We start from the raw sequence: 27,563 nt of genomic DNA, 5'->3' as shown, positions 1-27,563 counted from the left end.
TAAATATTTTTCTTTGGCCCCGGCCAAGCTTATTTCAGAAATGTGCCCACACCTAATTAATGCACCAACAAATACATATGTTTACCCAGTTAAACAAAAAGTTTGTTCCAAATTTCTCACATGGTTATGGAAAACGTGTATTTCCCATATATAGGAGTAGGCACCCTGACTGACAGCTCATACGAGTCAGTGACACAGGCATAGGCGGTACAATCTAATACAAACACAGAAAAGTTACTCAACTACTAGCAGCTGCAAGACCTTACAGGACTGCTGACAAAACAGCTACCAGCTGTCAGCCTTGAATCATAAACAGCACTGTAACATTAGTTTTTCCTGCTATAGATTGCTCCAAAACAAAATGAATGGACCAGTTGATTATATACAGGAACATGCAGTGGAAGACGTAGGAGCATTTATGTTTACATCAGAGTCTGTTGGAGAAGGTCATCCTGGTAAGTTGATATTAAGGGCTTCAAAATTACATTGAGAAGTAGGCATCACTCCAGGTTTTTCTGAAAGGGCAAATGCTGTAGTGATTTCTTAGAGGTAGCAAGAAGTTTATTGTCCCCTTTGAAACAAGATTATGTTAATACAATAAATTGGTATATATTAATTATACAATCACACAGAGTGTCATGACTGGCTTTGATAAGTAGACATTTCATTGTTTGCCATTCAGTATACTCTTCAAACCTTATAGGACATTTACAAGCTCATAAACAGTGGATCTCCAGTATATAGCAATCTGAATTTATGATTACTTTGCCTTAATTTGTGAATTTGCTGTGTGTACAGACCTAAAGACTGCTGTGTCCCCCCATTTAAGAATCATGTGCAAGGATAAAATACTAAACTAATAATCATCAGCTGCAATTTTTGTGCAGTTTGCAGTTTGCTGCTGCATGAGGCTCTCCTATCTGTTTTTAGCCACAGAAGTGAGTGGCTCACTGGCTCTTATAGTTACATAGTTACATAGTAAGTTGGGTTGAAAAAAGACATACGTCCATCACGTTCAACCACAATATATATAACATATATAACCTGCCTAACTACTAGTTGATCCAGAGGAAGGCAAAAAACCCCATCTGAAGCCTCTCTAATTTGCCGCAGAGGGGAAAAAATTCCTTCCTGACTCCAAGATGGCAATCGGACCAGTCCCTGGATCAACTTGTACTAAGAGCTATCTCCCATAACCCTGTATTCCCTCACTTGCTAAGAATCCATCCAGCCCCTTCTTAAAGCTATATAATGTATCAGCCAGCACGATTCGGGGAGGGAATTCCACAACTTCACAGGTCTCACAGTAAAAAATCCTTTCCAAATATATAAACGGAACCTCACCTGGAGGTGACTGACATCAGAGGTGGCTACAAGACCTGGCTACTGATATGGCAAGCAGGAAGCCTCAAGCAGCACTGCCATTATGCCAAAAGTAGGGTTTGTTTTTTTAAAGAAAATTGTAAATAAAAAAAGAAAATAATGTGCACAACCTGTTTGGAATTTTATAGGTGCACATGCCTCACTAGCTACTACTACCAAAGTATTAAAATGTGCATTATCTTTTTTGAATGTTACAAAAAAATGTTCATATGGGAGCAAATTATGTTCTAGGAAAAGTTTTCGTAGAGTAAAGCAAATACAGTATAGCCTTTATGCCTTTATGCTGGGCTCTACCATCCAGGGTTTTTATCCCAATACCCAATAAAGGTGCCGGCTCAACAACCGTATGTATAATTATCTTTTTTTATATGGCACTACTTGTATACACATTCTACAAAATAGGGGAAAACACTACAATAAATAACATATTCACAAAGATTGTATAGCACATGTTGAGAGACACAGGAAGAAGGAGGTCCCTGTCCATAGATGTTATGATCTATATTTAGAAACTCGTGGTCTGTAAGATTTTGCATATGGAATTACTTGTGCCAAATTTAAATAGGCACTGTTTGTTCATGTATTCTGCATATGATATTGCTCTGGGTGTTCTATAGGAATGCTTGCCATATGCATATATAACATGTCAGACATGCGTTTGTACTTGCTCTTGCCAAATTCTTTCAAAACATACAGTATTTTACCATATGCAAGTCAAATGCATCTGAATGTAATACAGTACATATAATATACACTTTATATATACTTTCAAATGCAATTTCCATCTGAGATTCCATGTTACTGTGTTCATTAAAATGTACAGATCATACTGTATATGAGGGTACTTAAAAACATAAACATGACTCCTGTATAGTTATAACAGCTAACATCACATGCTTTTTCTTAGTCTAGGTAACATCTACATCTGTTGGCTAAATGTTGGCATTTTGACCATTGGCAATAAGTATTCTCTATCTTGGTGGCTCAATAAGTGCTTTTAGATTTTATGTATATCCAAAGTACACTACATTGCAAAGGGATGTGATCAAACACACTGTAAAGTATTACAAGTTTAAACTGCATTTTCTGATTATATCAACATCCAGCTTAGATATCTAGCCATGATTAGTAGTCTCTAGTTTCAGTCATGTTCACTGTTTTGTCTCAACCCCTTTCCTCTATATTAACCTAATAAGAATGTTAAAGAGGGACAGTATGTTCAGAAAAAAACTCAACCAATATTATTGCCTAAAAAATCAATTTAGCATGCCCCGTTATAAATGTATGGTTTTATCAGTTTACATCTGACCTCAGTACTATTTTAACATATCAAATCGTTGTATTAGTTAACATAGCAGCCCCCACTAGCAGCAGGACTTATACTTAGAACCCCAAAGCGCCCACTCCAGAACTTCCAAAATGATTAAGATAATCTCTCTCAATGTCAAAGGACTCAACAGTCCTAGGAAATGTACCTTAACTATGAAAGAGATTCTGAGACATAAGGCGCATATTACAATGCTACAGGAAATGCATTTTAAGGCCGAGTATATAACCGACTACATTTACGAATCTATACCCAAAGCTACCAAGCGTGTAGCAACCAAAAGAAAGCCGGAGTTATAACTCTAATCTGAAAAGATTGCCCAATCTCCATAACCAAGCAAATTGCTGATCCTAATGGCCACTACCTCCTGCTTCAGGGCAGCTATGTTAGCACTCCTATTACACTAGTAAATATAAACCTGGCTTCATAATGGGAAGACAGGCAGGAGAAAATACTAGAAGAATCATAGATAATTTTGATATTATACAAAATCGCAACTCCCTGTTATGGCTCTTACCTTAGATGCCGAAAAAAGCATTCGACCGCTTAGACTGGAGCTATATGGTCAACCTTACAACATATGGGATTTAGAGGCCCTTTTTTACAAGCAGTAAAACTCCTATACTCCAACCCTAAAGCATATCTAAAATTAAATAGATTGTTGCAAGAAAACAGGCACTCACGTATAAGTAGGTCCAAGGGAGCCTGGGTGCAGTCCCAAAATAATAGATGGAGTAGCTGTAGAGAGAGTCCGCACTCACAGGTCTTACAGAAAATATAGGGGTTTTATTCAAATCAACATCTAAAATCTAAAATTAAATAGAGATGGGGATCCTCAAATCTCAATTAACAACGGAACCCATCAAGAATGCCCACTGTCTCTATTACTATATGCAATTAGCATTAAACCTTTACCTGCTAAAATAAGGAACCATCCAGACATAACAGGGATAAATATCAACAAAGAAACTTACAAAATCTCGCTATTTGTGGGTGATGTCCTTTTAACTGTCAGCAACCCTATTATCTCACTGCCCAACTTACACAAAACTTTGCAACTATACAGCACCATCTCTGGCTATAAAATAAATTGGTCCAAAACAGGGGCACTCTCCTTAAACATAGATAACGATACAAAAAAATAGAAATGGCAAACATCCCATTTGAAATACCTAGGTATTAACATCACTCCCAAAGATGGGGACCCTTATAAGGCAAATTATACCCCAATAATTAAAAAAATTCAAGACCTTAAGGAATGGAATAAACACCCTTTATCCTGGCTGCTATTAAATGGAACATCTTACCTAAACTACTGTATTTGAAACCTTACCTGTCACGGTTCTCAGAACCAGTTTAGAAGGTATGTAAAGAGAAATCTTACAATTTATCTGTAAAGCTATGAGAGGTAGGATCCCAAGATCGGTCTTACTTACAAGCAGATACCAAGGAGGATTAGCTCTACCAGATATCTCTAAATATTACGATGCAGCCCACCTAAGGCAAATCCTAACATGGATCCAACAGTCACCCCCTACAAGGTGGGCACAAATAGAAACTTCTTACACCTACCCCTATCATATTAGCAACCTTTTATTCACAGAATTTATCTGATGTCACACCTGCTCCAATAAGATTCACTGTGACAACTTGGAACAGATATAAACAGATTACTTTGGAATCATAAAACGACCTGGGCACCAATCAGTATGGCTAAGATCAATAACTTTATAGACCCAAGGAATCATAAGCTCTACCCTTATATAAGACTGAAAGAGAAATACAAATGGACTATAGATAAGTCTATGGAATATCTGCAAGTCCAACACTTCATAATTTCCAAACTGGGCAAAGCATCAGCTAATCCTCTGACCACATATGAAAAAATTCTGAGCTCCCTATTTCCTTATAGAGGCTTGATCTCACACCTCCATAAACTGATGGTTACCTTACCTGAAGACCCCTTTCCTAAACACAGCTATATACGATACTGGGAAGAGGTCCTCGGGGAAGTGATTACTGACTCAACTTGGTCCAAAAATTGGGATAATGCTAATCGTATAACTAGTTGCACACAGCAAAAGAAAAGTGTTTATAAAATAATAATGAGATGGTATATGACACCAGAGAGGTTATCAAAAATATTCCCAAACAGTTCCCCATATTGTTGGAGGGGATGCACAGCTAGGGGTACCCTGAGCCATATATTATGGCAATGCCCTTTGGTAACGAACTACTGGGCAGAGGTGAGTAGAGATGTAGCGAACTGTTCGCCGGCGAACTAATTTGCGTGAACATCGGGTGTTCGCAAGTTCGCGAACTTTCCGCGATGTTCGCAATTTGGGTTCGCCTTAGGCGTTTTTCTGCTGCGTTTTTTCGCTGCGTTTTTTCTCGGCCTAAAAACGCCACACAAGCCACACATGTCGTTTTTCAGCCTAGTACTGGTGTAAGCAAATCCCGTTTCCATGGTGCTAATAGTGCGAAATAGCAAAAAACGCAGCGTATTTCCGCTAGGTCTGCCAGCTGCCTTTGCGTATACATAGGAATAGCTTGCGTTTTTGCGCAACGCTGTGTCAACAACGTATTTTTCAGATAAATTTTTGCCCTTGATCTCCCTCCTGCATGCCACTGTCCAGGTCGTGGCACCCTTTAAACAACTTTAAAATCAGGTTTCTGGCCAGAAATGGCTTTTCTAGGTTTTAAAGTTCGCCTTTCCATTGAAGTCTATGGGGTTCGCAAAGTTCGCGAACTTTCGCACTTTTTGGCGTAAGTTCACGAACGGGTTCGCAAACTTTTTTTTTGAGGTTCGCTACATCCCTAGAGGTGAGCAATCTCATTCGCTCAGTACTTGCAATGCAACTTAATATCAAACTAACAAATCTCCTACTGGGGCAACCTGTAGCGAAAATCAAACGCCCAGTTCAGAAATTGAAAAACCTTATTGCAACAGCAGCACGATTAGCACTTACCTCCAAAAGGAAATCACAATCAGTGCCCAGTATATCCGAGTTCATAGCAAGAGAGGAAAGCAATAAGCGTTTTGAAACTGACAGCTTATATAACAAATAATGCACATGCATGGTCCTTATGGGATGCTTACTTTGCACTGAACCCTCAGGGGAGATCAGAAATGACCACAATCACCATAAATGATGGAACTTATGTACCAAACACTAGTAATCTGCCACACAGAGGTTGTAGAACTACAAAATATGCTGTGTAATTATGTCTGGATATTACAGGTATCGGACCCATTATCCAGAAAGTTCCGAATTACGGAAAGGCCATCTCCCATAAACTCCATTTTAATCAAATAATTTACATTTTTTAAAATGGTTTCCTTTTTCTCTGTAATAATAAAACAGTACCTTGTACTCCATCCCAACGAAGATATAATTAATCATTACTAGCGCCAAAACCATCCTATTGGATTTAATTACTGTTTAAATAATTGTTTTAGTAGACTTAAGGTAGGAGATCCAAATTACGGAAAGAGCCCTTATCCGGAAAACCCTAGGTCCCGAGCATTCTGGATAATGGGTACCTGTATTACTCACTGTTTTACCGGTTTTATACTTGTTTTCACTATGTTTTCTCTCTTACACAAAAAAATGTCAACTAATGGACTGTCAAAATATTCTGATATGCTATGTTTTTCATGTATTCTGTGATGACTTTTCAACTTGGCAAATAAAAAATCTGAGTTACAAAAAAAACATTTAGCAAATACATATGAATAAATATTACCATTTTACATCTTTTACCATAAGGCAACATTTTGTTCTCTATCGCAAAACACTGAAATGTAATAACCAAAAAGATGCTAGACTGTTAAAGGAAGAAATAATCCACTGTTCAGTTACTGGCTGGTATACCATATGCACTTGTCCTTGGTTTGTGAGCAAGAATGGTGGCTGTACGAGGGAGGGCCTTTAATACATAATCTGTTGCCACATAAAAGAAAAATAGGTTTTCCATAATTAGGCTTTATTGATGTCAAAAAGTTATTTAAATATGGGATGTTTTATATATAATTTGCACAGTAACAATATTCAGGATTATAGTTCCCATTAAATAAATTAAAAATTAAAAAACGTTAAAACCACTAGGTTACCCTGAGCCAGTGTTTGTTGTTAACAGAAAGCTGTACAGGGTGCTTCTGAGCGAGTCCACATCAAGATCTTCATCTTCTTCTGCTGCTTTCTTCTGTTGCCCTGGGCAACACATATGCCTTCACAATGGCAATTTACTTTTTGCGGGTGTATCTAGTAGGAAAAAGGTAGAAGAGCACTTATAACAAATTTATCTTAATAACTGTAAGAAAAAAACATTATTTGTGAAAAAGATTTACAAAGTATCCATTGCAATTTAGTGGATTGCTTATAATAGTTACAGTTTCCCTTTAAAAAAAATATGCATTTTTCAAGCTGATTTCTGTAGTGTAATGAGAATTCCCTCAAATGACTTGCATCAAGTGGGTTGCATAATAATGGCTTTATTGATGCCCACATATTCTGATAGTGCTAATTATACGTCAGCCAAGGGAGTAGTTCCAATACTCCCTTGGCTGCGGGTTTGGGGCTTTGAGCACCCGAACCACTTTGGGATCCGGGTGAGTGAATTCTGATTGCTAAATTGACTTCATTTGACTTTCGTTTGGCTTATAACACATGTGTCAGGTCCGGGGTTTATACACCCGGACCTCATCCTTTCACTTGGTAAATTTTCTATTTATAGAAGTATTGATTTAGCCATTCATTTTATTTTCACATTTTTTCTTTTTTGATTTTCCTTGGTTTGTTATAAATTAATTGACTTTATCTTTGAAGTTGATTGGTGTTTCTAATTATACGTCATTATAGATATGTAACAATACATGTCATACTAGATATGTAATTCTGTTAAAACATTAATAGAAATTAACAAGTATTTTAAAGGGACATGACAGGTATATGATGCTGGTGCTCTGATGTCTCTATCAAGTTCTTGTCCCTCTTGTAGTAAAAGAGACATTAGTTAGAATTAGTTAGGATAAGCTTCAATTGTTAAGCTTTTAATATGAAAACTTTATAAAGAACATCTTTCAGATCATTCTTTAATCTAATTTGGCAGGCTTTGCACAAAACAGGATTCATAGGAAAAAGGCAAGTGCGGGAAGAACACAAAATATTTGTTTAGTATCAGTATCTATTTATTTTTCCAGTACATTCCGTTACACGGTAACAATGTTACTCAAACGTGGTTTTGGTTAGGACCCCTTGTTCCGTTAAAAGTAAACCTTAAGACTACAGCATGCCATGATATTCTTGACAATTTAGCACTTCTTATTTTGTAGCAACAGTTTGAGGAATGCCCATTCTTGTTTCAGCAGAAAACTGTAAGGTGGAATTGTAGAGATCAAAAGCTTGTAACCACTAATATCTATCTCCTGTTTATATGAATGGGAAACACCCTGTCTATGGCAGATGTTCATGCCAATATGAACAGTTCGTATGGGAACACAAACTTCTGCATTATTAAGTAATGCCTTGTGTCTGGTATACCTTTCTTTCATTTCGTGTATAGCCTAGATCAGTGCTGTCCAACTAGCGGCCTGCGGGCGACCCCCCTCTGTGTGGCCCCCCACCTGTCTGGCTGCTTTGATGGCTTACTCTTGTGTAAGCTTTAAATGGTATCAGTACTGTGATTAACTGCCCCCCCCCCCCCTGCATGGTTCTCACCTCAGATTCAGGCTGTAATCAGGCTGTATTTTTTAAATATGTAATCCCCTGTGTTGTTCACACCTTTTAATCTCTGCATTGTTCACCCCCTGCAGTGTTCACACCTTAGGCTCAGGCTGTAATCACCCCCATTGTTCCCCTGTTCACACCTCAGGAGCAGTAGAAACCCACAAATAATCCCTGCATACTACAAAAAGAACATATACTGAGGTGGAACTGCAATTAAAAAGTTTTTTTAATATATAGTTATTGTGCAGACTGTAGGAGCAGTGCCAACATTGTGTCACTGTAGACTGCCTGTGTGTGCCATACACACAGGCAGCATAGGGCAAGCAGAGTATGGCACACACAGGCAGCATAGGGCAAGCAGAGTATGGCACACACAGGCAGGGTAGGGAAGGCACAGTATGGCACACACAGGCAGAGTAGGGCAGGCAGAGTATGGCACACACATGCAGGGTAGGGCAGGCAGAGTATGGCACACACATGCAGGGTAGGGCAGGCAGAGTATGGCACACACAGGCAGCATAGGGCAAGCAGAGTATGGCACACACAGGCAGGGTAGGGAAGGCACAGTATGTTACACACAGGCAGAGTAGGGCAGGCATAGTATGGCACACACATGCAGGGTAGGGCAGGCAGAGTATGGCACACACATGCAGGGTAGGGCAGGCAGAGTATAGCACACACAGGCAGGGTAGGGAAGGCAGAGTATGGCACACACAAAGGCAGGGTAGGGCAGGCAGAGTATGGCACACACACACAGGCAGGGTAGGGCAGGCAGAGTATGGCTGGTTTTTGCTGTACTACAACCATTAATATGGGTATGGTCATGTGATAACATGGGTGTGGTTTCAAGTGGGTGCGGTTTCAAAAAGGGGAGTGGTCAAAACTGGCTTCCATTATCGGCCCTCCACCACGTAGGTCGGAAAAATTCCGGCCCTCGGTACAACAGAAGTTGGACAGCACTGACCTAGATGGTTGTGTAGAGCTTAGCATTGTCTAATTCTGACCAAAGTACAATCAAGTACAATCTGGAGAGGATTTGTATGTTCTCCCCATGTTGCATGGGTTTCTTGTGATACTCCTACAAACATACAGAAAGATTAACTGGCTGTGTGAATGGATGTAATCGGGATATTAGTTTGCAAATGATGCAGGGACTGATGAGAATGATGATCATTCTCTGTAAAGTGCTATATAATGAAAATAAATGTTTCAAATTTAGCAAGTATTTTTTTTCTTTATATCATTTCTTCTTTCTAGTATTACAAGTTCCTACTATAGAGAAGTTATGAACTAGAGTATCCAACCTACTATTTATATATCCATCTCTCGTTACAAAGTGTTCTATGACAGCTGTTTCACAAATTCTAGCACATGCTAAGAACTGCCAGGCTTGACAGTTTATTGACTTCACAATTAATCTTCCTGGACACCCACTTATTGACATGGCCAATTCAAGGATTACCTACGTTATTTTATAAGACAGATTTTGTACCAGACCAAAATCTAATGATTTGTTTTTCAGAAATACCTAACTGCTGATATATACAGGTAACATGAAGTAGTGAAAAATAATGCATATGATTAAAGAAGCCATACCAACCAAATAACCAAATCTGACTTACCCTATTTTTAGATGGGGAGCTATATCTTATGTTTTTAGATTTTTGGTCCATGTGACTGAAACCCTTTTTTTAAAATTACTCCTACCCCTCTACTTGTATAAGGCATGATCTACCCACCATACATCAATTTTAGTCAATTTTCTGCCTATGTTATCCACACTCTAATCCCTATGGGTTGTAATTAAACAATTTATTTCAGTCTTCACAAGCTATATTACTGTGTTCTTTTTCAGATAAGATCTGTGACCAGATCAGTGATGCTGTTCTTGATGCCCATTTGAGTCAGGATCCAGATGCCAAAGTGGCTTGTGGTATGATATTCCTAAACTTTGAGAATAACAAGTAGAATAACAAAAACAAATATTTAATTGGTGCTCATGAGTTATAGGCCAGATGGAAATGTGCCCACTGTTAGTAAAAGAACACTTATTGTGTATTCCAGGATCCACTCATTTAGTTAATAGTGTTTTCCTTTATTTCTCAAGCATTTTATTCTCTTAGTTTATTAAAATACACTTAAGTTTAATAAATAACAGATCTCTTTTTAAAAAATGTCTTCCAAAAATGTTGGAACATGCTGTTTATTGATAAAATTTGATCAGTTTAGTTGTTCTAACTTGTTCTAAATCTATATAAAATCTGAATGTTAAGTTTGAGATAATACATTGCAACAAATTATTATGGATTGATCAGAATCTGCTTCACATTCAGCACTTTTGAAAATCTTGAATCATTTCTAGAAAGGATTATCATTTGTATGTAAAAGTACCTGTTTTTCTGGTAGGACTTTTGTGAACAGAAGTATTATTTAAAGTTCCACTGAACACAATTGACTTGGTAAGGCTTTGTTTAAAAAGTTAATAAAACGTGTCTGAATACAGCAGTGCCAATAATAAACATTGTTGCAATAAAAAATGAGGACGTTTATGTCAAAGGAAATATTTTAGGTATACAGAAGAGAAATATAATTTCAAGGATTAATGATACTTTGATCACCATGTTTAGCAGTGAACAGGATAAAATTACTTGTTTTCTACTGTCCTCTTTCAGAGACAGTTTGTAAAACTGGGATGGTTTTGCTTTGTGGAGAAATAACATCCAGAGCTGTTGTGGATTATCAAAAAATAGTTCGAGACACAATAAAGTACATTGGATACGATGACTCTGAAAAAGGTAAAATACATTTTTTAAGTTCTCCATGCTTTTGAAAATGTAAATTATTAGATATCAAATCAGTAGAGTTTCATTTATGTTTTTTCACTTCAGACAATCTATAGTTTGGTTAGACTATAACATACATGGTACAGTAAGTGGGAGCTATGTATTAATTGCAGGACAGGGTGCAAAAAATAAAAAGGGTTTAATGGGCCATGTTTTCTGCTCTGCCCAAAAGGCCAACATGTAGTGCTGAAACTTGTTACTTATAAACTCTTAAATATTTTGTCAGATATCAACAACAAAATGAGCTCAGCAAACTGATCTAAAAACTGATCTAATCTACCCAGTTTATTATCTGTGTAGCAATTATAATTTTTGATTGTTGCAGTTTTACAGATGTTAGGGCTCTAGCAGACGGGGGGATATTTCGCCCGCGACAAATCTCCCGTGTCTCAGGCGACTAATCTCCCCGGATTGCCATCCCACCGGCGAAAATGTAAATCACCGGTGGGATGGCATACGCGGCAGCGCGATTTCACTGAAGTTCTGAAGTACTGACGTTCTTCTCGAGGCAACTTGCGCGAATTCACTGGGTGGGATGGCAATCTGGGGAGATTGTTGCGGGCGACTAATTTCCCCCCGTCTGCCAGAGCCCTTACATGTTGTAGCTGTGCAGAAAATAGGTTCCAAGAATCTATTACATTTCCATTAAAGTAGTACTATCTGACACTCTTGTTCTAATTGAATTGTCTAGCAATCTAAAGTAAACTTCCATTCTTAAACTCCTTTGTACTTAAAGGACATGTAAAGCCTACATTTGCCTACAATGCATATCAGTTGCGCACGTCACCCACATCCAAACGGCATTATTTGTACTGCATATATCCCCTCCGTTTGCTAGCACCATCACATTTTCCTAAAGCAAGTAGCAGCTTTCACCAGGCGGCCATTTTTCCTCTGATACATTATCAGATACATTTAAATCTGCAAACAGCATACACTCGCAAAAAATCTTTTTCAGCATACATTTCATCAAGAATACAGGCTCACACTGGCAGAACTGTCTGATAAAAGTTCTGCTTTGTTTGAGCTGAGCTCAGGAGAAAAAAATTGAAGCAGACAGCTAGAGCTGCGTTTCTATGAGAATCAGCCATGCCATCTCTTCACTGGCTGCTAGACTGGGGGGTGTGTTTAGTAATCTGAGCTTAGAACAACTGAGCATGTCTGGCAAGCCAGAAATCGAAGCAAATTCCAGAGGGAGGTGAGTGGGTTAGAGGAGGAGAAGGAAATCTAAGTGATTAAGGGGATGTTGCAGCCTTACTATTAACCTCTGGGAAACCAGTGTGGCAGGTATTGAAAGATTTTAAAGAGGCTGTTCACTGATTAAATTTTTGTGTGTGGGGTTTACATGTCCCTTTAAATGCTAAACTTATATGCCCCATCTCACAGTATATCACAGTCAATAGACCAAACAGTATATGCATAGTAGGGAATATTCCCCCATCTTCTGCAGCATTCCAGCAGTTTTCCTAGTCATTCCAACTCCCATGTGTTTAAAAGTGATATAACCTAGCTCAGTTACCTGCAGAAGAAAGCTGATTAGTTGGAAGGTGGGGCAGATTTAAAGCAATGTTCATCCCTCAAATTTAGTGTGCTGCTATAACTGGGTGAGCAACTGGCTTGGAACAGAGGCTGTTAGACAATTGAGGATTTCTGGCATATATCCTTTACTCTTTAAAGTATCTTTTGAGTGTTGGAGAGAATCTTATCTCCCAGTGAGAAAAAGGTGATGCTCATATAATGGTTAGAAGGAGTTTCCCCTCAGGTTGGGCAGAGAGGTCCACTACTGAATTAAAATGTTGCAGGAGAATAATAACTTTGCAAATATTTAGAACCCTAACTGAGTTCCTGCGTGCTACCACTGTTTTAAGATTGTACATATAAGTCCAGATATTAGTGATGGGACCAAGACCAAGTCTGCCTGGTTTAAGCTACTCTCAGGTTTAGAAAATGTTATGGATTGTGCTTCAAATGCCAAATAAGGGAGCCATTGGCTTGTTTTTAGACTTACAAACAGGGCCGGAACTAGGGGTAGGCAGAAGAGGCAGCTGCCTAGGGCGCAACGATTGAGGGACGCCAGGCAGGAGCCTCTCCTGCCTATCCCTAGTGCTACTTTGTCATTAGCGGCGGAGGCAATGACCGATCTAATCACCCCGCCCACCCCGAACGGCGCATGCGCACCAAAGCACAGGAGGCAGTGCGGGGGGGGGGGGGCGGGGAGGTGGGCTGAGTTGGCCGACCGGGTTGCCTAGGGCGCCTGGTCGGCTTGGCCCGCCCCTGCTTACAAAAGTTCTATTATGAGCATCCAGGAAGTGACACCCCTTAAAAAGATGACGCTGACTTTCATGCCCACATTGGCGTCATCACAGAGCCCAATTACTGTTAGCAGGACAGGATCTCTCTGCAGCCACTCTGAGGAGTGGAAAGACTATTCAAGTGAACAGGGAGCATGGTGCCTCTTCTGGGCTATTTTCTCACTATTGCAAGTTTATAAGCAGAGTTAAAAGCTTTGGGTTCCTGTTTAAGGACAGGCGGTGTATATGTTTAAACTTGGGGCAATTGCCTTGTTCCAAGAAAAGACACTTTGGAGTGCTACAGTACCTTGGGTATTAAAAGCAGGGGAGATTCAAGGAACCAAATGATGGTTTTAAATATCCTTTTCAGTGACTGTCGCTTTAAGAGATTGGGTTAGTTAGTCAGCATGTACTGTTTTGCTTGACTGTCGCGCAGAATCTTTGGTGACCCAATTGCCATTGCTGTTCTCCTGAATTAGATGCACAGTGTATTTTCTCTTTTTTTACACAATGTTTTTAGTTTTATTGTATCTATGGTATCTATAGCACTGATCCTATTAAAACCTTTTGTTTTAATGTATTACTTTTCCCCTTGCAACAGGCTTTGACTATAAGACTTGCAATGTACTGGTAGCTCTTGAACAACAGTCTCCTGATATTGCACAAGGAGTTCATTTGGATCGTACAGAAGAGGATATTGGAGCAGGGGATCAGGTACTATTCTCTCTTCTAGAAAAACATCACTCATGCTGTCATTTGAACTTTAACTTCAGTTAACATTTTAACATTATACTTTGTAGGGATTAATGTTTGGTTATGCAACAGATGAGACAGAGGAGTGCATGCCCTTAACTATAGTTCTTGCTCACAAACTGAATTCCAAGTTGGCTGAGTTGAGACGCAATGGGGTTCTGCCATGGCTCCGACCAGATTCCAAAACACAGGTAATATTTTCTGTTTGTAAAATGTCAGCATATGTCATTGTATGGATGTTGAATGAAAGCTAGATTGGATGCAAAATGGAGCATACATCTATACTAAACAGAGAAGTACTTGCACTAATACATACTCCTTTGCTACTTGTGGCAACTGGTGCACACCTGATTTTGCACAAATAAAGGATTAATTTTTTTCACTATGAAATCCTGTGAGTTCTGTGTCTATTCTTCAATTATACTTTGATATCCATACTCGACACCCAGGCATTTCACAGATTTTTTTTAGTGTCATTTCATATGAGCAGGGTTCAGAAAGCTTGTGTTAAACAAAAAATGGGCAGCAGTCTTAGCCTTGAGCATATTGCTTGAATGGTTGCTGCTTACACTTCTTTTACCACTGAACTTTTTAGTGGTAAACATACACCAGCCAGCTGTTCTCTCATAATTTATGCCTGAACTGACAATGAGGGGCAGTTTTGCTTTCGAAAACACAATGAAACTTGATCATGTAAGATATTTAACTGAACTAAATATGTTTGTGAGCAAATCAATCAGGAATGTTGTTACAGATATTTCAGCACAGTAAGCAGCATTTACCTAGGATAGTGAATTAAATATGTATATCATGTAAATGTTTTAATACTGCACATTGCTTTAATATACACATAGTTTCAGTTGTCAGTGTTTAGATGTTTGCCCAAAAAATCACAGGGTCTAACTGAGCAGACATATCTAATTTTTTGGGTGAATTTGCCTCCTGGCAAAGAACGATCGACTAAAGGCAATATAAATAATTAATTACCTATTTTACAACTGGAAGATCTTTCTTTGCTTCTTGGTTTTAGAGGTTGCAGTCTTATATATATATAATTTGTGATCATACCAGACCAATTGGTAATTAATTGAGTTTCACATTACCTGGCAGCCCCAACCCAGTGCAGTGTAGCATCAGCTTCTATAAAAGATACACTTCACTGTTAAAAGATGGCCTACCAATATATTAAAATTATATAATATAATATACAGAATTTCTCGCCATATTTATTTTAGGATTTAGTTCTCCTTTAAAGAGAAATATTTCTTATGTATTTTGGCGCAGGTCTTTAAAACAGTTCTTACTGTCAGCAACATTTGTGCTGACAGTAAGAACTGTATTCCGTGAGAAAACATTTGATTTTGTTTGGCCAGGCTGTCACTAGAAGAAAGCTCTCTGATTCACATTGTAGCTGTTTTTTTTATTGTTTTAGGGAATTATTTTCAGGCTTATGACAAGATTAAGACTAAAATACACACATAAAGATACTGGGGGGTCTTGTTCACAACTCTTTTCCCCTAGCTCAAAACATGGCAGTTTGGTCACTTTCATATGATCCTAATAGCAATGGTGCCTAACCCATTGGATTGAGTGCAGTTTCCACTGCCACCAAACTTGCTGGATATTCAACTTAGCATGCAGGGGGCAAAATCTATAAAGCACAAAAACTAAAAGCAAAGTTCCTGGCACTCATTTATTAATAAACACTCCTGTCTCATACTTGAAATTAAATAAATGTGTTCTGTGCTGGATCACAGAGTGGGGTAATTCAAGGTCTAGCAGTTCATTAAAATTCTAGCAATAATGTTCAAAAAAGTAGTAGAAAAAGAAGTAAAATTTCAAATTATATAGAATTTTTAAATTACTACATGCATTTACATCTTCCAGTTTTAAGCCAGTTGTCACCTTGTTTTCTACTTTCTGCCATTCAGGTGACAGTGAAATACATTCAGAAGAATGGAGCAGTCATTCCTGTACGTGTTCACACTATTGTGATTTCAGTGCAGCATGATGAAACCATCTCTTTGTCTGACATGCAAGAGGCCCTAAAGGAACATGTCATTAAGGCTGTTGTCCCTGCAAAATACCTGGATGAGAAAACTGTTTACCACCTTCAACCAAGTGGGCGTTTTGTCATTGGTGGACCACAGGTGATTTGTTTTAGGTGTTTGTTTAGAAAAAATGTGATTCCTTCAATATAAACTCTTGCGTGAGCTGCATGTCCCATCACTCTTAGTTAAGCAGCAATACCTGGAATGGATGTATTTTCTGTGCAGTAGTAATGGACCCTGTTACTTTGGACAAAGATAAAACTGTATGTAGAGATTTATGCATTTAAAGAATCTATATTGTACTGGAAACTGTACTTTGAGTAATCAGCATTGCTACTTTTTATAGAATTGTTTAAAAAGTGCCCAAATTCAAATCTCTGAGATCTCCAATTATTGAAGACTGAATCTATCAAGGCCACATGGTCTAACAGCAATGTTTAAAATCATGTTATTTCACAGGGGGATGCAGGTGTCACAGGCCGTAAGATTATTGTGGACACCTATGGTGGATGGGGTGCTCATGGAGGTGGTGCATTTTCAGGGAAAGACTACACTAAAGTTGACCGTTCAGCCGCCTATGCTGCCCGTTGGGTAGCAAAATCACTGGTGCATGCAAAGCTCTGCCATCGTGTTCTGGTTCAGGTGAGTCCAGTTTTGTTTTTTATTAAACAATTGAAATGACATATATATATATGTCATATATATATATATATATATATATATATATATATATATATATATATATATATATATATATATATGAAACCGTAAAATCCCATTTTATTTTTACAAAAAACAATTCTTAAAATATAGCAAAATTAGAAAAAAGTAAACATTGACCTGTGGTCTGCACTGCTTCCCCTGACTCGGGAAATTACCCTCCAGCGTCTGCCCACTTTTGGCTTGGTACAGAAGAACAGGAACAGCACTTCTTGTCTTTGTAGATTAAAATGCCTTTATTGCAAAGTTTTCTGGGGCAAACAACAACAGCAGCAGCAACGTTTCAGGTCACATAAGACCTTTTATCAAGCTAATTGGCAATTACACACAGCACCTTTTATACCCTGTGCACCATCTAGTGGAAATGTTACTAAATTACAACAATGTATCAAACAACAGTGTAGCTAAGTAGACACTCATGTGTTACAATTAAGTGATCAATGTGTATTTTCAAGTGTTAGTTGAACTGCAACACAATACCCTTATAAATTTTAAAAAACATAAAATTTACCCATTTACCTCTACTCCTCAAGTACCCCCAAACAGAAAAAACCTCCCCATTACCCTCCTTATCACCCCTCACCAGTTTTATGCCTTCACCCACATCTAGACTTTCCTTCGCCTAATACCACCCCCCCCCCCCGAGGTTTCTGCTTTTATTTTCTCTTTCTTCCCCCTGTTATAATCTACATCATGTTGCCTAGATGCCCCCTGCCTTTTTTTGTCCAGCTGAAAACATTAAACAAGTTATTGTTTTAACTTACTGCTACTGATACTCCGAATTAGGCGGTAGCTCCAAGATTTCCACAACACCCAGCCGCAATTGAGCAGTTGTGCTGAAAGAATAGGGTGCATGTCATTATCAAGCTAAATGCAGGAAATGATGCCATTCGGACTTGACTGATTGGCATCAAATTGAAGCACAACTGCATCCACTGCATTGCCCACAATTGAGTCCAACACATCTCCCCTGGAGAATGCAATTACATTGAAAACAACACTGCATTGTGGTTAAATAATAGATTGATTGCACTGATAGATTTTACCTGGTCCACATGATTCAATAATTTGAAATGCAGGACTGACAGCATGGCTGAGGTCTTTGCAGAATGAGAAAGCACACTTTATATCTCCATTTATGTTTCAAAATCTATAATAAAAATTAAATCCTATTTGTGAAAGATTTATTAAGATTTATTAGGATTTTTTACTCATTAGCAACCTAAAATGTGAATATATTCTATGCTTTCAAAGGTATCTTATGCTATTGGTGTGGCCTATCCACTGTCAGTTTCTCTATTCACCTATGGTACCTCAGAGAAGACTGAAAAGGAATTACTGGATATTGTAAACGCAAACTTTGATCTGCGACCTGGAGTAATTGTCAGGTAAAATCACGTAAAAAATGCCTCTGTAATGGCTCCTACTTTCTTTCTCATTTTGCCTGATTTGTTTCTTTCCGTGTCTGATTTTTAATGAAAATATTTTTTAACAGCAGCATTAAACCAGTGCTTTTGGTTATCTAGGGCTGCTTAATTTAAGCAATGCTTTACCTATTCTTAATATACTGTTTGTTCTGCTTTTAATCTTTACTTGTACTAATGGATATATTCTTTTGTCAGTCTAGCCATTTGCATAACTCAAACTTATATTTCTCCTTGTTTGTATTGTTCTACATATTAGTCTGTCTTTCTCTCCTCATGTATTTTTGTATACATTTATGCAGGGCTATACTAGCAGACAGCACTGCCATGGGCACTGTGTTAGGGTCGCCACCTTTCCTTCTCAATCATGCATGCATCAATTTGAGAGAGAATGAGAGAATGTGCCCCCCCCCCCCCCCCCCCAACTTTGCCACTAAATTTACCGGCAAGTGTCTAGTGGCATATTGCTTATTTATTTTATAGGAAACACTTTTATTCCATATAGGCGCCTCCACCTCCCTAAAGCTGCCACCCTAGGCATGGATCCTTAGGTGCCTGTTTGGTAAATATGGCCCTGCATTTATGCACTAGGAACTACATTGAATTACTCAAAATTCAGATATGTTTTCCCTAGAATGTTTGTTCTTACCATTCAGCTCAAATGTATGTTTGTATTCCTATTCAGGGACCTTGACTTGAAGAAGCCGTTATACCAGAAAACTGCATGTTATGGTCATTTTGGCAGAGAGGACTTCCCGTGGGAGGTTCCAAAGGAGCTTTTTTTCTAATGGTGAAAAATGTTTTTGTACCATATTACACACAAATGCAACTGAAGCAATCCTGATTTATAAATTCCACATGACTGTCTGTGGCAGAGTGCTTGCAGCTGTGACTCTCGAGTCAAAATGGAATGCAAATACAGCTATCAAACAGAATCAGAGTGGATACAAACAAATGATCTTAAGACCCAAACTAATTCCTTCAAATAAAAACTATATGCCCTCTACCTCCTTTTTTCAAAATCTGAACAGAATTTGTGTGAATTTTGTATTTTCTACATTTCTTCTTAGCTGTAAGGGAATATGGTATCAACTTGGGCAAACTCATTCTTCTTTTATGACAGTGTTTTGGATGCTGCTACATTATTAATTTAAACCTACAAACCTGCAAAATTGACATGGGTTACATTATTGGTGCACTACATACTATTTCATATCATCAAGCTAAACTATGATATGTTAAGTCTTATATAACATGCTTTTGCTATCATATATGTATGTATTGACTTATACTGCACAATGTTACATTTTCTATTTAGAAGAATATTCATTCTCTGTAATCAAGTCACTTAAACAATATGCATTTATGTGGAAAACCAGGAGGGGCATTTACTTAATCCCTTTTGCACAAGTGCAAGAGCACCATTGGTGTAAGGCTGATGCCACACCAGGCGTAGGGCTGATTTTTTCGGCAAGCGGAAAAACGCTTGCCGAAAATTCAGCCCTACGCCTGCTACTTGTTCCTGCACCCGAATGAATGGGATACGCTCGCGTGCAGGCACATGTAGCCAATATACGCATGAAAACGCAAGAGAATGCAAAGTGTGTGGCATCAGCCTAAGAGTGCACAGTGAACCTCTTAGTGCTCATTTAGGAAGCACTTGCACCCAGGGGTCTGCTGCTGTCTGCAGTGAGCACCAGAGTACTCCATCTAAACTTAGTTGCATGATTCCATATTGGTGGCAAAACAATCCTAATGGGTTTATTTTATAAATTATTTTTAGCAGACTGAAAGATCCAAATTACAGAAAGAGCCCATATCCGGAATCCCCCAGGTCTGGATAATAGATCCTATATCTGACAAGTTATAAAGCTGCTATTAATATACCTAGGATGCATTTGTGTATAAAATCTTTTTTTGTGTACTAAGTTTAAGTTTAGCAGACCAATATGACCTCATGGAAAGCGTGGAGGCTTTATGGTTATTTCAATTAAAACAGAAAATGTAATCCTCTGTCGTAATAGTCTGCTGCGAATGGTCAGATATTTTTCTTCTGATGTGATCAATTATTATTATCTGTGATAAAAACCTTCTCTAGCAAATGCCAGTTCATTTTTTTCTTACAATTCATTCAAGGGCTGCTAGGATGTCACAATATTTCTTTAGATATATTCTTTGCATCAGCTGCAGCCCTGTGTCTGTTAGTTGCCTAAGCACTAAGTTTTCTCCTCCATTAATTGTGTTTACCACATACCACATATGAACCTGTATCCTTATTGCATTTCCAACATTAATCCCAGATAGCTTAAGCAAAATAATTTATACACCTTCTTTCATTGTAATGGAGAAAACTATATGAGACTGTGTGGAAGTATTTGCCGAGTCCACCAGTGATAATTGTAATTTTAGCTGTTTTACCTGTTGGTTGGCTAATACAGGTTTCTGCTCCAGAGTGCCTTATATTAATTGTTATATACCAATGGTCTGAATAAACTATTTATTTATTTGGAAAGTTGAGATGGAATATTTTATTTTTACGTAACTCCATTTGGGAATGTCCACCCTTGGGGGTGCAGAGACTGGCGGGCCTAGAGTGAAGGTCAGTTATAGGGTGATTTGGAGAGAATGCCTATTCACTTTTCTAGGTACTTCTGCAAGTGCAAGGCAAGCAAATAGGCATTCTGCTCCAGATTTCAAACCAGCCAATTCAATTTTGGGTCTCTAACGTTGACTTATTCTACCAAGCTATATTAAAATTGCTCTATAATTAGGACCTTACTGGACCCCCTACACTCCTGGGCCCCCTGCAACTGCAGGGTCTGCTTTCTCTGTAGTTACGCCCCTGAACACAAAATATACAATTCACAATGCCAAACATTAATGCCAATAACACGTGAATAAGACAGTAGGGGTCATCCACAAAGACCCAAGACAGAAGTGCAAGAGCATATCCCTTAGTGTTTATGTAAAGAACACCTCTATTCGGGATCTGGCTGCACTCTGTGCCTTGAATATGGGCAGTGCTGTATTCATAGAGGTGGCCACAGGTCTCTGTGCTCTGAAACAGAGAATAGGCTCAATGTCATGGAAGGCAGGGTCCATTTTATGCACTTGCACCCTACCTTCTACTTTGTAAATTACCCATACAGTATGTGGGTGCAAATTAAAAAAAAAATAGCATTTTTGGGGTGTGGGTCTTTGTAGTATAAATGGTACACTACTTTTTATTACGGAATGCATTTTTCAAAGGTTTCCCTATTTGAAAATAAATATAACCTGTGGAAATGAATTTCTTCCTTCAGGATGCAGGTATAACTGGATAAGCATTTTTGTTTTTCAGGAAATCTTAGATAAGTTAGATTGCATGCTGCTATTAATACAATCACTCAAATAATGTTTTAATTACCCATCACTCAGCATCAAGAAATACTTGAAAAGTTTACACATAGTGATTCATTGTAAATTAATTTGTGATAATTTCAGTGTTTTCTTGTCAAAATTTCTATCAGGAGAGCCAATAGTGAGTTTGCTAAAAATTGCAGGATGTTAGTTCCATTTATATTAATGAGGTATGCCACACAAGTACTTATTCAAATGACAGCGTGTGCTTGTTATAATACTTTTTTTCTTTGCAATATAGCAATACCGAACTGTGAAAAATAAAGGCACAAATACATATACTTTGCAACTGTGTTCTTTGGAATAGAAGAGTGCAGAAGGACTTGATTTAGTTGAAGGAAAATCACAATGTTAGTTTTTTGTTTTGGGAATTATGTCTTAATAAACTGAAAAAACCCCAGTAATAAAGATTTTGTGTTGCTTATCTATTTTATGGTCTGGGACCATTTTGGAATTATTATTCATATAAACATTTTACTCCTGCTGCTGTATGTGTAAAGAAAGGTTATCCTGATTAGAGTTGCAAATACCCCTTGAAATAATAACATTTTAAATTTTATTGATAAATGTATAGTTTACATAAATACATTAGTGAAATATTTTTTTCATAATTTGATCTACAATGTATTTATAATAAATAAAAAAATAAAATCTCTTTACCATTAGAAATGTGTTGATTTTATTTAGTTTTGCTGCTGTATCTCTTGCATAGGCACCATATACTATACATATTTCATATTAACTAATTAACTGCAGTGTCGGACTGGCCTACCAGGATACCAGGGAAACTCCCGGTGGGCCCTCCTGCTCCTGACCATTTGGCCTGCTTCATGGTCATTCCCTATTTCTAAATGGGAAGAAAGAGAAGAAATAGATGGAAGAATAGATTTAGCAAGTAAATAAAAACTAGGAGAATAAAGAGATTGGGTGAGGAAAGGAGAAAAAATAGTTTGGAGAGTGGGCCTGTGGTCTAAGGTTTTCTGGTGGGCCTCTGGGGTCCCAGTCCAAATCTGATTAACTGTACATATTTTATATTCTACAGAGAAATGTGATGAATGGGTAGTACACTAGAGGGATTATTTATCAAGCTTGGATCATTACTGTAAAAATGTGGGCAACTCGTACAATCTCATTCACCATAAAGGTATGGTCCAAATGTAAAGACAAACTGACCTCTCTGAACAGAACATCCCCACTTATCCCATTTTTATATAATGAGATGTTTCCACTGGGCCTAGATACGCTTTCCATCCAGCTTTGGAAGCACACAATAGCATTTCAACTTATTCACCTATTTGACCCAATGACAAAGAAGTTTCTGGAGAAACAGGCTTTAGAAGAGAAATATGGATTAATAGGTCTCCGAGAGTATATGTATTTCCAGCTGAGACACTATATAAAATCCCTATGTGCTACTATGAGAGTCCCAGAACTCACCACATTTGAAAAATTTTGTATTAAGGTAGGAGAAAGGAAGGGGCATATATCCCAAATATACAATATACTTAATTCATACCCAGTAGAGGAAAAACCCCATCCATATATGCAGCAATGGGAAAAAGCCCTGTCTATCTCCATTACTATGGAACAGTGGGACTGTATCTGGTCTATTGCGGCAAAGTCTTCTAAATGCACCACTATGAAAGAAAGCATTTATAAGATTTTGTTCGGGTGGTACCATACGCCTGCCTAGATCTACCGAATGACCCCCTGACCCACCTATTGGGTTGCCCAGTCCAAGGAGTAGGAAAGAGAACACAGAAAATATAGACTATATAGTATCTTGCACAAGGGAGTGTCTTCCTCTTTGGCTGCCCCTGTCTCAGGCCTCAGTCCACTGAGCCTGGGTGCAGACGGCCCCAGTAAAAGCCACTTATATCATCTGAAGTTGGGGACAGGGCCCCGTGAATGAGCAGAAGGCAGTATAGCAGCATATTTTACAGCACCCTCTAGGAGTGGTGATTTCAGACAGAACTATATAGAACGAGCAGCCATTTGTTACATCAAGGATAATAGCAAAGGAGTAGTCTTCCTAACAGGCATTACTGGCCTTAGGTTAGGGACACAGAAGTGCTAGGGAATTAGGTTAGCAAATATGCCTTGCCCTAACCTCCACAAGAGCATGGGACTATGCCGGTGAGCTTTCCTACCTATCATTCTGTTGGTGTCCTACCTGCCCAACCTCTTGATGAGAAGGGATATCCAGGGGAGCATCATACTTCTGCTATTCATCTATTTTACATCAATTGTATAACTGCATACTGTTCTGCATCTATTGAGTGAGTATTGAAACACCCTGAATACCATTGTCTTGGACAAATATAGCATTATCTAGTTCATTTACAAGAATCCTCTGGCGTCCATTTCTATCTATTGCACCACACTATTTCAGCTAGTTGTAAGTCAACAACACCCTCAGCTCCATTATCTATCTCCCACTTAGCGGAGGCCCACTCCTTTGTATTAAGGCTCAAACTCAATTTACCTGGGGGCCAATGGAGGCAAAGTCAGGATGAGGCTGGGCCGCATAAGGGATTTCACAAAAATTGGCTTTCAAGGGATAATGCAAGGCACGGCGGGCGGGAGCTGCTGATTGCGGAATGCCATCATAACAGTTATTATGGGAAGACGTTCTGTGTGCACAATTAGCTCCTTATGATGGCATAACGTCATTTCCGCAATCAGCAGCTCCCGCCCGCCGTGCCTTGCATTATCCCTTGAATCGCAATAAAAATCGCAATCCATTCATTGCTTTTGAGAAGGCGTTGGTGAGGGCCACAAAATAGTGTACCAAGGGCCGCAAATGGCCCGCGGGTCGCGAGTTTGAGACCCCTGTATTAAGGTCACATGTAACACATGCTCTACAGCACGCTACTAGCCTGGGTTGGCCATATTATAGCCAAATAGGTGTTACACTAATTAACGCAATGTGTTAGAAATAACGCTTAGCGGTGATGTGTTTTTTTGCACATGCAATATGCAGATTAACACATGCAAAATGACTTCGGAACTTAACACAAAAAATCATGCGATAATCGGTATCGACCTTTAGTGAATCGGCCCCCAAGTATCTGAAAAAATCCCTGCTTGAGAGATCTACACTTTCAGTTTCCTTACTATTGCAAAATAGTGTTGTTTAACTTCCTCACTAGTCACATTTGTTGTACTGGTTATTACTTACCCACTGAACTTTTATACCGACTGCCTGGCACTGAGCAACCAAATGAAAAATAGCCAGCAGCCTACAGCAAATAAAATGTGTTGCACAACACACATAACCTAATAAGTGATAATATTTGGTTATGGGGCATAAGAATGGTTCATTACACGCATCATGTCCCTGGGATTTCATCTCATGACTTATGACATCAGTACATAATATGTAAGCATTATGGATGTGACTTACCGAGTCAGAAATTCCATAAATGTTTAAAATAAGCAGCACCATGCACAAATAAGTAAACAGTAAGGGCTCTGGCACACGGGGAGATTAGTCGCCCGCGGCAAAACTCCCTGTTCGCGGCGGGGCAATTGCGGGAAATCGCCGAAAAAGCTTCGCGAGTCTTTTTCGGCGATTTGCGCGAAATCGTGCCGCCGCATCTGCCATCCCACCGGCGACTTACATGTTCGCCGGTGGGATGGCAGGGGGAAGGCAACTCGGGGAGATTAGTCGCCCGCGAACAGGGAGTTTTGCCGCGGGCGACTAATCTCCCCGTGTGCCAGAGCAGAAAAAGAAAAGTCAACAGAACCTGCTATCAGGAACAAATACTAAACATTTAAATCCCTTTAGATCAGGCCTTTTTCCTATATGGGCACCCGAAGACAACTTTAAACAGGGGAAAGGAAAACAAAGAAGGGCACAGCAGTGCAAAATGTAAGTGTTTAGGGGAAAACATGCGCAAACAACCATTTGCAATAGAAATATGCTCCAACTTTATGAATGACACCCCATGTGTTTAGAGTGTGCTGAGCAATACCTCCAAAGAAGTGTTGTGAATACAGGGGTGAACCTAAACATTGATGTGTTTTTTCACTGGTAGTCTGCAAGGAACCCAGTGTATATACATAAATATATATATGTGTATGTATTATCTACAATCCTCTGCCATCTTCCCCTTGTTTCAGCATCATAGATGGGCACTGAATCCACCTGTCAGTTGGCACATGGAAAGGCACTGGGCCGATATGCAATTGTGCAACAGATAGGAGTAGTTTTACAGGAGAGACATTTGGCCAAAGACCTTTTCTAGTTGCCTGCTGTGTTTTTCACATCCTAAAAGAATGGCTTCACTATATTTAAAATTCACCTCTGCCACCACCTGACAACACTGGTACTACTTGGGCAGGTTGTCACCTGAAAATGTGCAGAATAGCCTACTTTGCTTTATAGCTAAAACAAACGTTTTATTTTGATCAATGAAGCTGTATGCCAGGGGTCCTCAAACTACGACCTACGGGCCGGATGCGGTCCCCCATGGCCATTTACCCGGCACGCTGCCTCCTCCCTAGCGATTACCTGTGTTGGCATTCTGCCCCAGCACGTCGCCACTTAACACCACGTAACACGGTGACGTCACCATGTTAGGCAACGTTACACAGTGACGTCACTGCTGTACGGGCTGACACGCTGGGGTAAAGCAGAACGCCGACAAAGGTACAACCAGTCAAATTATATTTGTAAGACTGTGTGGGCTAATGGACTCTTTTATCTGCCAGTTATAAATGCATATTTTATATTTATATTCTGATAATATTGACTTGAAGGTGCTGAAGTGCATGCTACTTTTAGAAAGACTGATACAATCTACAAAGCATATAATAATAATAATAACCATAATAAGCTTTCAGAATTGCTTGCAAAGGACATATGGACCAAGGAATGCCAGTGCTTTAAAGATGATCAGATGTTTTTCACAGCAGATAAAGAATGGTCCTGTTTAACTTTAACTTCAAATTACATTAATGGTATGAATTTGCATTTGTAAAAATGTACTATTTAACTTCCAGCAATTCATAAATTAAATAATAAAATAAATATCAGTTAAGAAAATTGGCAATTAAAACCTAAATCTGTGGCCCTTAGTGTCTGCTTTGCAGTATCGTTGGACCCTGTGTTTTACACATGTCTTTGAGCTAATACGTTTGCAAGTTTTTTTCTATTGTTTTTTTCAGCAATGTTTCTATTTCTTTTTATAATTTTCATTAATTTCACTGTTTCTTGTCATACCTGGGAAGAGCTGCCCCTCTGGCCAGTACAGATATTTTTCTTTATTTCTTCATTTCACAGTGCATTTGTAAATATAAAAATTAGGGGTGTCCCCACTATTTTCTGGGGATTGCACAACGTGGTGATGTGCTGGGGCATAGGAGAACGTTGATTGAATTTGTTGATGTTTTTTTTTTCCCAAACAATAGTCCGCCCCCCAACAGTCTGAGGGACTGTGAACTGGCCCCCTGTTTAAAAAAGTTTGAGGTGTATGCAGTTCAGTATGTGAACCCGAGAAATGTAATTTCAGGGTCTAGTATTTGTTTTCCTGTTATAATGCATGTAATGTAATTGGCTTTCAGGAATTTAGGAAATTTACTGGAAGTGTTATTCATGACATGCACACCCCCACACATCACTGATCTCCAGTATTAGGC

The 27,563-nt window shown here is 38.8% G+C and overlaps 1 protein-coding gene across 1 annotated transcript; it reads left to right on the top strand.

Annotated features, from left to right (window-relative positions):
• Positions 1-351: 351 nt before the first annotated feature.
• On the top strand, positions 352-19,549 carry mat1a (methionine adenosyltransferase I, alpha). The gene is made up of 9 exons (NM_001113154.1): positions 352-455; positions 10,295-10,372; positions 11,112-11,234; positions 14,175-14,287; positions 14,374-14,517; positions 16,258-16,476; positions 16,837-17,019; positions 18,352-18,485; positions 19,207-19,549. The coding sequence occupies exons 1-9, from the start codon at positions 362-364 to the stop codon at positions 19,307-19,309; spliced, it is 1,191 nt and encodes a 396-aa protein (NP_001106625.1). The 5' UTR covers positions 352-361; the 3' UTR covers positions 19,310-19,549.
• Positions 19,550-27,563: the final 8,014 nt, after the last annotated feature.

This window comes from Xenopus tropicalis, chromosome 7 (genome assembly GCF_000004195.4).
Source record: "Xenopus tropicalis strain Nigerian chromosome 7, UCB_Xtro_10.0, whole genome shotgun sequence".
NCBI classification, from domain to species: domain Eukaryota; kingdom Metazoa; phylum Chordata; class Amphibia; order Anura; family Pipidae; genus Xenopus; species Xenopus tropicalis.
This window is presented reverse-complemented; position numbering and strand designations above follow the sequence as displayed.